This window comes from Temnothorax longispinosus, chromosome 8 (assembly GCF_030848805.1).
Source record: "Temnothorax longispinosus isolate EJ_2023e chromosome 8, Tlon_JGU_v1, whole genome shotgun sequence".
In the NCBI taxonomy this organism is placed as follows: domain Eukaryota; kingdom Metazoa; phylum Arthropoda; class Insecta; order Hymenoptera; family Formicidae; genus Temnothorax; species Temnothorax longispinosus.
Window position 1 is genome coordinate 5961994 of NC_092365.1, and position 11910 is coordinate 5973903.

Here is an 11910-nt window from a genome sequence, read left to right on the forward strand (position 1 = left end):
TCATATAATACTTTAAGATTTGGTTGATTATCGGTATATCTAATAATCGGTAAAAGGGGGTTTTTTCTATATAAAATTTTGAATTTTTTGAGGATCGATGAAAAAATTACGGATTTCTGCTTAAAAAGTGTATAAGATGTACATACATATGTAATTTTATATGGAGTATTATTAAAATAAAATTGTTTTAAATTTTGCAAGGGTCGGTGAAAGGGTTATTGATTTTCGCTTTAAAAATGTGTAAATTATTTGATGGATAAAATATTATTTAAGGAAGGTATTGAATTTGGCGATGATCAGTGAAGGAGTTACCGATTTCTGCTCAAAAAATTACATGTATAAGTTGTATATGTAATTTTATATATAGTATTATTAAAAGAAGGTTGGTATTGAATTTGGCGATAATCGGTAAAAAGGTTCTTTCTTTATAAAATTTTGAATTTTTTTTTTAGAAATGCCTGTGGTTGCTTTAACTTTAATAATTTTTGAAATATTGGATTATTTCTAATTTTATTATATTCTTCAGTTTTTTTAACCCTTATTTCATATATAATTCTTTAAGATTTGGTTGATCAGTTCTTGAGTTAAAGGCATTTAAAATTTTGAAAAATTCAATATAATGAAAAAAAGAACCTTTTTACCGATTATCGCCAAATTCAATACCAACCTTTTTTTAATAATACTCTATATAAAATTACATGTACAACTAATACATCTAACTTTTAAGCAAAAATCGGTAACTCTTTTACCCATCCTCGCCAAATTCAATATCTTTCTTAAATGATACTTTATCCATGAAATAACTTACACATTTTTTAAGCAGAAATCGGTAATCTCTCCACCAACCCTCGCCAAATTAAATAACAATCTTCCTTTAATAATACTCTATCCATCAAATAACTTAGGATAGATTGAGGCGAATCGAATTAATATAAATTTTAAAACAATTTTCGTTAGTGTTTTATTTTTAACGAGCTATTTTATCGTGCTAATTAGTAATCCGATTTACCTCGGTCTACCCTATACATTTTTTAGGCAGAAATCGGTAACCCTTTCACTAATCTTCGCCAAATTCAAAACAATCTTCATTTAATGATACTTATATATAAAATTACATGTATAACTTGTACACTTTTTAAGTAAAAATTGGTAACTCCTTCACCGATCATTGCCAAATTCAACACCAATCTATCTTTAATGATACTCTATCCATAAAAAAAAGTGTGCGAGTAGAAACTTGCACATTGCTTCCTCATAATTTTTAAATGTGCAAGTAGAAACTTGTACATTGCTTCCTCATAGTTTTTAAGTGTGCAAGTGGAAACTTGTACATTGCTTTCTCATAGTTTTTTATTGTGCAATTAGGAACTTGTTTAAGTGAGCAAGTAGAAACCTGTACATTGCTGCCTCTATAAGGAAGCCAAATTAATAAATATCTACTAATAAATATGCTACTTATAATTTTTTATTATTTTTTATTATACTAATATAATAAATAAAGAAACAGGCTTCCTCATAGAGGAAGCAATGTGCAGGTTTCTACTTGCACACTTAAAAACTATTCATATATATATATATATATATATATATATATATATATATATACTACGTGCGAATTAGAGACATCCTATTTTATTTATGTTATTTTTTAGTACCATTTTCGTACTACAGGGGAGCTTAAATTAGAGCTGAACTGGACTGCATGGGGCGTTTAATACCCCACAGTGCCAGCTAAAGGTTAAATATCATACTGAAAAATAATAAAAATGTAAATTGGTTTTTTTTACATTGTGTGTTTAAAAAAGTGTTTAAAAATATTCAATTCATAATGCGCAAATAGAGTCAATGGTTTCAATTATGATATTATAATAGCACTGATAAATTAAATCCATTTGATGCCATCTAGAATGAAATATCTAGAGTGAAATTTTTTCAATGAAGAGATCCATCATCCCCCCTACTATAACTCCATAAGCTCTCAGCTGACTAAAATTCAATTCTTTTATTGCTTTGCAGTATATAATAATTACAGTATAATTGCACACAGGAAACAAAAACGCTTGTAGAGGCGACAAGAAAGGCCGTGTGGTAGCCAATAAGTTTTTAATTTTTGGTTTTCGCGAAAAAAAGCACGTCCGCGGTTGGCTATCACATCGACATATAGTGTGGACTACGCGATCTCTAATTCCCTACATGAAAGCCTTCAAAAAGTGTTCAGTATAATTTAGACAAAGAGGGAACAAAGTAAAGGTTAATACGCTACAGGGTAGAAAAAGAGCTTGACCTCGACCAGTCACTATTTCTTTTTTTCGACCGGTGAGTCACCGGTCATATTTTTCTATACCTGAGCGCAGTTCACGCTCTATGTCTATGGGCTACCCACGTGTTACCACGTCCCTTCTTGCCGCGTGGCAAGTGTTTACGCATTCTGACATTCTGTGTGCAAGTGTGTAGGAGCAAAGAGTCGAGAGAGTAGCGTCAGTAGTTGAGCACGTGGTGCTACGATGCCATATATGTAAGAAGATATTCGACAGACGTATGAATGAAAGTAAGTAGTGCAATTGTTACTGCGTTTACTTCAGAGAGCATGTTTGAGCGCACATTTATCGCATTGATAACACGTACTGTTTTAGAATGGAAAATAACAGCAATGAAAGCGGGAAACCGCGCGAAACAGTGACATTGATTCTCAAAGAAGAGCGATTTGAGGTTGAGAAGCAAAAATTGATCGACAAGAGTCAGTATTTTGCCGCGCTTTTGTTCGCGAACTTTCTAGAATATAAACAGACAGAACACGTTATAAACTATGACATTTCCCCGATTTCGCTGCAGGTAAGTAAATTCTAATTTTTGTCTGTGGTCATAGGAAAGAAATCGGTTTTTGAGCGTACAAACCGTTGTTTGTTTTTGTTTTTTGTGTAACGTATTTGTTACATCAACATTTTTAACAAAATGCATGTTTTTATTGTTTTTAATAGACAAATATATATATAGAAATTATACCGAGATTTATCGTACATTATCTTATTGTAAAATAAAGACAATAATTTTGCAGGATTTCATTGATTGGATTCACCATGACATCAGAATTTTATTTAAATCTGCAGCAAACTATGATTCTGAAGAGCTGCTTGATCGTTTCTTGAGCCTGTTGGAATTAAGCGTTCTATTTACAGCAGATAAATTAAAAGACGATATAACCGACAGGCTTGAAAGACGTTTTATGTCGCCAAAATATGCTATTGAAATTTGGTTATTGGCACAAGAATTGAATATTAACGTGCTACGAGATCTTTCTTTGGCTGTTTGCTTAGATCGTTTCCTTGAACTGCCACACAATTCAATTTATGAGTTGTCGGAGGAACATTTCCTGAAGTTAATAGGAAACGTTAATGTAAGAGCTACAGAGACTTATTTGCTTGATATTATAATTCAGTGGAAGAACCATCATCATGTGAGTATGTTATGTTGAAAAATAACATTAGAGTAATATAATTTTAGCAATAATACAGGAACTATAAACCTTCCTTTACCTCCAATTAGAGTCCGACGAAAACAATCTTTTTTAATTTTGGTCGAAACCGGAAACGAATATCCGCTTATGCGTCAATTTTGGCCGAAATCGAAACCAAAAACCGAAATTTTCATGGAAACTTTGAAAAGAACGTATTTATACGCGCACACATCTACCTATACTGTACAGGGTGTTCTAGATTAGGTCAATAATACTTCAGGGTCTTATAAAAAATTGATTTTGAAAAAAAGTTTCCATAAGCATATAGGTCCGGCGGAAACGCATCGTTAAAAAGTTACAGTTCAAAAATCGAATAAACCTCGAGAAAAATCACGTTATTTGATGATTTTTAAAAATAACCCTTTTACACGCAAAACCTTTTATTTATTACAAAAAAGTAACGAAATAAAACTAATGATTAATTAAATAACAAACTAAATTATACACCAATTTCATTTAAAGCATAAGTGTATTAGTCCGTAGACAATACAATCCAATATTTTATACTCTAAATCGACGTGAAAACATCTATCTATTTGCGGTTACAGGCTGAAAACTTTTGGATAGTTCTGTCCCTCATACACAAAACAAAAAACTATTTTTTCATTTTTCTCCTTCAGTCACTTCTTTACGTCAAATAATCGCGAAAATCGAGGTCTATTTATTATTAATGTATTTCTAAATCTAAACGGTCAATAATTTCGGCTTTTTTACCAGTATTATTCCTAAAGTGTCCTTTTACTGATGTATATCCGTTTTTCATCACTTTCTTAAGATTTGTTCTAATTATTAAAATTCAAAATACAAGATTTTCGTATGCTTTGTGCATGCAATACATGGAAAAAATGCAATTTTTTATATCAATTATCTTACGTTCGGGACGGTCAATTACTTTTAATTTGTATAGACATGTAGATACCACATTTATTAACAAATAGCAAATTTTTAATTTTTTTTTATGAATTGCGATTTACGGATTAATTACCTTAATTCTGACAAGACATTCAAAAGAAAATAAGCTGGAAACAATGAAAAAAGCAAAAACTTGAAAAAATAACACCTTCCGATAATCTTTGTGTAAAGTGTAAACACTACATTCGTAGCATTCGCTTTAGAGTAACAATTAGTAGCTAGCTCATTTCTTTAAATCTCTTTAAAAAACGTAATTTTTTGAAGTTTATTATAGCTATAACTTTTTAACGAAGCTTTTCTGAATCTATGTTTATAGAAACTTTTTTGTTCCAAATTCAATTTCCTATAAAACCCTGAAACTTTATTGATCTGACCTGAAACACTCTGTACATTATACTTTTCTTAAATAAATATAATTAAATTATTAGAAGAATAATTACACATATTATATCACAATTTTACTATTACAATTTTATTATCCCAGTCTGCAGTATTACACAGGAGACCGGGGCTATCTGTCTGCGAGGACTATGTATCCACAGTACTGCTATCTCAAATGTTAAGAGATAGATATCTCTACCATTCTCCAACAAATAATTGAAAAAACTCTACATAAAGCCGCATACTCACTAGGACAATGCAACGTGCAACGCAACTGCAACAACGGTTATTGCAATTTTGACACAATGTGTTCATTCCGGAATAAGACGTATGTACTTATTAGTACGCCGCTAGGCGTCGCATCGCCCGTACATTCTCTCGAGTTCAAAATTCCGCACCGACCTGTATATAAGGAGACCCCCTACGGGACCAAAGCAGATATTTTCAGGCGCTAGTGAAGAATAATTACACATATTATATCACAATTTTACTATTACAATTTTATTATCCCAGTCTGCAGTATTACACAGGAGACCGGGGCTATCTGTCTGCGAGGACTATGTATCCACAGTACTGCTATCTCAAATGTTAAGAGATAGATATCTCTACCATTCTCCAACAAATAATTGAAAAAAACTCTACATAAAGCCGCATACTCACTAGGACAATGCAACGTGCAACGCAACTGCAACAACGGTTATTGCAATTTTGACACAATGTGTTCATTCCGGAATAAGACGTATGTACTTATTAGTCGCAGCAACCGTTGCGTTGCACATTGCACGGCTCTAGTGAGTACCCAGCTTAAGAGATTGAGTAGCTTTTGTTCTCTTGCGATGCTTTTCACAGACACTATACGCGTTACAAAAAAAAGCGAAAACAATTATTAACATTTTTCGGCGATCAAAGAATTTGTTGCGACAGTAGTTTATAACTTAAATTAAGGCAAGCAATTTCTATTATTATCAATTAATATATGTATAGTTATCAGATGTGAGAAACGTCAAATATTAATTCCGCATAATCTAATATTCGTAACATGCTAAAGACTGAAAAATGAGGTCGGGGCTATTTGTCTTATTTTTAATGGAGCAACGTGTCCACACACTTCAATGACAGATTTTATTTTTTTATAGATAGTAGTACATAACTACAAATGAAAGACGGATGAAATAGACATAAACAATAAAGTTATACTTAATTAGAGCGATTAAAGGAATAAAAATTGAGCGAAAATCTTCATAAAAACAGCGTTAGCATTTGAAATAAATGTTTTGACTCTCAGTCGCTACTGTAAAAAAGTGACCTACGAGCAGCTACTTGATCTTGCGGTTCAAGAATTGTCATCAAATTTTCATTTAAAAAATCTATATGTCAAGTAAATATATGTGAATTTGTCTTAAAGGGGTAGTACAGTCTGGCGGAGGATTGCGGAGGATCAATTTCAGGATTTATTTGTAACAAAGTGGAAGGCCAATCAGGTTCATGGTGTATACGATATTGAAGTACATGTTTAGGTGCATTTACAGTATTTTTTATATGGCAAAATATTAAAAAATGTAGGAGTTATGAGTCATCCCTTCGCGCGCGCGCTCGACTACGGTGTAGGCAGTAGCTCCTGTACGGCGTGCCTGAAATAAAAAACGCAAAAAGGGTATTAAATTTAAATGTATTCCCCACCGGTAGTCAAGCGCGCGCGCGAAGGGATGACTCATAACTCCTACATTTTTTAATCGTTTTCCATATAAAAAATACTGTAAATGCACCTAAACATGTACTTCAATATCGTATACACCATGAACCTGATTGGCCTACCACTTTGTCACAAATAAATCCTGAAATTGATCCTCCGCAATCCTCCGCCAGACTGTACTACCTCCTTATATAAATTATTTAGTATTTTCTATTTCAAATGCTGCTGAGGAAAAAGTAAAGGCCTCAAATGCAAAAAAAGGATTAAAGAATTAAGAGGACAAAAGAAACTCAGTAAACTCACCACACTAATTTCGCAACGAACTCAAAATTACTTTGATGCCACCGTTGATATAAAGAAAAGTCAGTTCTACGCAGGAATCCTATCAGAAAGTCTTCACAAAACGCCTATTACTGCTCTGATTCCTTTGACTAGGCAGTTTTTTCAATATTATTCATTAATAATAAATAATATTATAAAAATTAATATAAATAATGTTTTTTATTATGTGAATAGATAGCCCATATCGAATGTGGCCAGATAGCCTTGCATACGAGGCCATCTGTCTACGCTTGACTTGCCCACTTAGAAAATTTTTCTTTTTAAAATGTTAGAAAATGAGCAATTCTAATTATTTATTTTGTTTTAATAAAAAACTTGAATAGTTACGCCAAAATGTTCAGCCATCTTTATTAATTTTTTTAGTAAACTTTAAAAAAGCGTTGTAGACACACGGCCGTGGTCTCCCCTATATGTATACTATCCGGCGTATCACAATCATATCACGACGATCATATTATTTTAATAATAATAATAATAATAATAAGTATCACAATATTATATAATTTCAATAACAAAATTTCTAAAATTTCTAAAATAAAAATATTTTTTTAACAAATGTTTAAAAAATTTGTGGGAAAAAAACCAGTTTTGGCTACGTCTCCAAAATTCCTTGTCAATTTCGGCTGAAACCGAAATCAAAATCGAATTTTTGGTTGGATTCTACCTTTATTATACTTCGATTAAAATGGGGTTTCTAATTACAATTCATATGTATATTGTATATCCCCCACATAATTATTTTGCATGTGTGTGTGTGTTCTCTTACCATATATACAATTATATTCTATTAAGTATATTAATGATATGATTAATGCATTACAATTCTAATGCATAAATAATAAAATTTTCTTTCTCTTACAGAGTTTTACAGCTCCTTTCGATATTATTGTATTAAAAAAGAAAGCAATTTTAGATATCCTAAGAAATAAGAAAGCAAAAATTTTACACGGTATTATATCTTGTAAACACAATAACCATGAACAATTTATTCATTGCTGGGATGGGAATGATTTCTTTGAACTGACCTCATTCGAGTATCCTCCAGATATTATCAAACATTGTTCCAGCACTGGTAAACCTCTTGAAGGAATGCAGATCACTGCCAGAAGTATGGAGGCTTTTATTCCGTTTTATCTAAAACAATATTGGCCTATTTATTTAATTATCATTTTATGTCATCTTTTTTTAAGGATACGATTTATATCTGTGTGGCGGAGAATATGGTATTGGTTCAGGAATGTTTAACAAAAATGTATGGCGTTATTCTTTGATATCTAAGAAATGGATTCTTGAGACAGTGTAAATATCTTAATGATTAGATGAATAATAAAAGTAAATAGATATAAATAATGGAATAAATTGTACATTATTTATTAAAACAGTGTTTACAAATGTTTTAGTATGCCAGTTGAGAGAAGAGATATGATTACTGTATTTTTGAAAGAAAAATTGTATCTTGTGGGTGGTGTGGGACATATTGAAGAAGTACTGCAGACTGTTGATATCTATGATATTTATACAGGTAATTTTAATTATGCAGCTACATATACAGCTACATAATGCGCATTTCGATAATATTATGTGCAAAGTATACATGTAACGACTTACCCAAGTATTTATATATATATATATATATATATATATACTTTTCATCGATTAAAACATTATTTTGTTATATTAATTTTTGCTTTTGTATTTGAAAAATACATAGGCAAATGGACTTCAGGTGCAAAGGTACCTAACTATACCTACTCCTTCTTAAATGATTTGCCCTCGGATCTACACGCAAATTCTGATAGACGTATGATATTTAAATGGAGTAAGTATTATGCTTGATATACTATACGATATTATACGTGGTTTCCTGTAGGTTTCTGTAACTCTTAACGACAGTTTCGTTATCGTTATATTGTCGGTGCGCAGCTTTTTTACCATATATAATATCTGCGCAACGCAAATATAACGATAACAAAACTGTCGTTAAGAGCTGCAGAATAGACCCCCAGCATGCATATTATACATAGTATAATACGTCGTGAATTCAACCATGTATTATATACGTATTACGTATGATAACTCAATATTAATCCTTAAAATTATCTTTTATTGATTAAAATATGTTTTGTTATATTAATTTTTTCTTTTATATTTAAATAATACATAGGTATATACAGATCATTATGTGAGGGGGTACCTGTTGTAGTAACCAGTTCTTCTAAACATTTCATTTTTAAAGATACGTTAATTATATGTAAATTGGCTTTTACCTATATCTATTGTCCTGATAAGGATGTATGGAAAGAGATAGATATTTGTAAATTACAGTGTGACCCAACTAATATACCAATACTGGCTCTTCAAACTGTGTCATGTTACATTGGTAAATATTAAAATTTATGTACTTATCAGGTGTGAAAGTATAACTTAAAGTTTACTATATATAATATGTATTGCAGATGTTGTTGACCAAGATAAAATGGTTTTAAAAGTTGTCACAGATACATGCAACGTGAAAGGTTGTAATAATATAATAAAGACCTTTTCTAAATCAATCCATGGAGAAAAAAAAATAAATATGGATGGATCCTTCTTTCTAACTCCATTCTTTCGCGAGCCATTCCATGGCGAGCGACCAGCTGGATTATTATACGCAGATCACATAATACGCAACAAGACGTTACACTTGCATAGTATTTCTATTCAAGATCCAAAAAAGTTCCGTTCCTTGTGCTTTACCAGCAAAAACTCAATTAAAGGATTTTTTAATCTTAATCTACTCCATCCAGCTCACTTGCACACGACGATGAACTTGGATCATATTTGATTTATATAACTCATTGATTAAATATTCAATGATTCAATATATCTGTCAGAGAAAAAGAGGAAGAAAGAGGTCAAATAAGAATCCAGAAAATGTAGTAAATGTTGCAGAAAAATTGCAACATTTAGTTATCCTAGCTAGAAAGTTTTTTAATCTGCTTCATCCAGCTCACTTGCACACAACAAACGTGAATCATATTTGATTTGCAGTGAAACTCATTAATTAAATATTTAATGATTTGATATATCTGTGAGAGAGCATGAGGAAAAAAGAGATAAATATAAATAGAAATTCAAGAAATGTTCACATTAGTATATTTTACAGATATTGACCGAAATAAAATATTTTTAAGAGCTACCACACACATTACACATTATGCAACGTAGAAGACTTTATACTTATCGTAATAAATGTTACGTGTCAACAAAAAAATTTTTTACTCTTTATTGCGAATATATATGTTAAATCATCCGTACTATTATTATGTACAAATACCGAGAAACCTGACTCAATCATATTACACTTGCATAGTATTCCTATTCGAAATCCAAGAAAGTTTCGTTCTTTGATCTTAACCAAGAACTCTCAGCCAAAAAATTTTTTAATCTACTTAATTTAGCTAACTTGCACACAACGAACTTGGATCATATTTGATTTATGTAACTCATTGATTAAATATCTAATGATTCGATCTATTTATGAGAAAAAAACAGGAAGAGAGATAAATCTAAAAGTCCAGAAAATTATTAAAAGTAGCAGAAACAGCGCAACTCCGTCAATCATCGGATCAGTCAAAGAGCGCCGCGTTCCGGATCTCGCCTTCGTTCCCGTCTCTCGAGAACCCTCCCGGCGGAAGAAAACGATCTCAAGAAAGACTCGTTTGGCACGTCTCCAAATCGAGTGATTTCGGCATAACGGCAAACATTCTATGCGTGCGTGGTTTCTCCACCGATTCGTGCGCGGCATTGCCGCTCATTCATCTTATCAGCAGAGTGCGTAAGTATCAATAAGAGACTTTACATTCTCTACGAGAGTGACCATCGAGCTCATCAAGGGAGCTCGCCCCGGATCACTGTCATCGTGTCGCGTTCGCGCTCGTAGTCTGCCTCGCGGACAAGATTTCCTCCGTTCAACCGCAAGATTTCCGTCGTAAGGGCATCAAGTCGATGCTCGGCAAGATCTCCGTCTCGCGTTTGCGGCAGACAACCGACGCCTCAAGATTTCCGAGCGATTCGAACCACGACAGTGTCCGTGAAAATCACCGCACGAGTTCCCGGTGTAAATTAATACCGGTTGCGAAAGTTGTTCTCTCATCCGCAGCCCTCCCCTCGTTTCGCAATTTTTCTGAGTGATGCCGGTATAAATCGCGCTCCGTAGAATCTCCGGTCGAGCACGAAACAGTATTAATAAATGGGGTGTACTATAACATATCAAAAATTTATGAAAATTCAAGGGTCAAATGTTGGTTGCCCCCTTGTTAGGCACTCCAAGTGAGTGTGAGTGACAGTTAGATGCTAGCAAGACATTGTGACAAAAAAAGTGGGTGGCTTGCCTCCTTCTACTTTCCCGAATTCGAATGGCGAAATTGCGTTAGTGAATCTAACGTCAAGAATTATCGCTCATCGCGAGAATTCTCCTTCAATCGCCGCCGTTCGAGATTCCTCGTTCACGCCGCGCCGCGTTCCGCTCGCAAAATCGCGACTTCACTTCGTTGCTCGCGGAAATATAAAATAACTGTACATCCATAGTGTAAAGAATTAGTGTATTGAAAACAAATTTTAAAACACAGACTCACGATCATTGTTAACAGTAAATTCGAGAACATATACCTACATATAACACTCTGACATTTTTTTCGATTTCTCTTTCCTCCTTCTGCTCGCGCACAGACACATCTATGACGGTTTTGATTTATGTCTTTCTTTATGTTTGACTAACTGAGTGAAAAACAAATCTTATTTAACGTTTAATAACAACTGCATCAAAGTTTTAAAATAATCTTCGTTTATTATTATCGACTTAAATATCAAACTGGAAAAGTATTAAAGTGTGTGAATTGTTATTTTTTTACATTGTGTGTCTAAAAAAGTGTTTAAAAATATTCGATTCATAATGTGCAAATAGAGTCAATGGTTTCAATTATGATATATTAGGTATAATAGCACTAATAAATTAAATTCATTTGATGCCATCTAGAATGAAATATCTAGAATGAAATATTTTTAATGAAGAGATCCATCCCCCCCC

At 32.6% G+C, this 11910-nt stretch overlaps 1 protein-coding gene across 1 annotated transcript; it reads left to right on the forward strand.

The window, feature by feature from the left end:
* Window positions 1-1602: 1602 nt before the first annotated feature.
* LOC139818074 (kelch-like protein 38) lies at window positions 1603-10566 on the forward strand. Its single transcript, XM_071786501.1, has 9 exons — window positions 1603-2548; window positions 2634-2832; window positions 3056-3454; window positions 7704-7950; window positions 8033-8141; window positions 8243-8364; window positions 8554-8661; window positions 9007-9222; window positions 9299-10566. Exons 2-9 carry the CDS (start codon window positions 2635-2637, stop codon window positions 9664-9666), a joined length of 1767 nt encoding a protein of 588 aa, XP_071642602.1. The 5' UTR covers window positions 1603-2548; window position 2634; the 3' UTR covers window positions 9667-10566.
* The last annotated feature ends 1344 nt before the right edge of the window (window positions 10567-11910 follow it).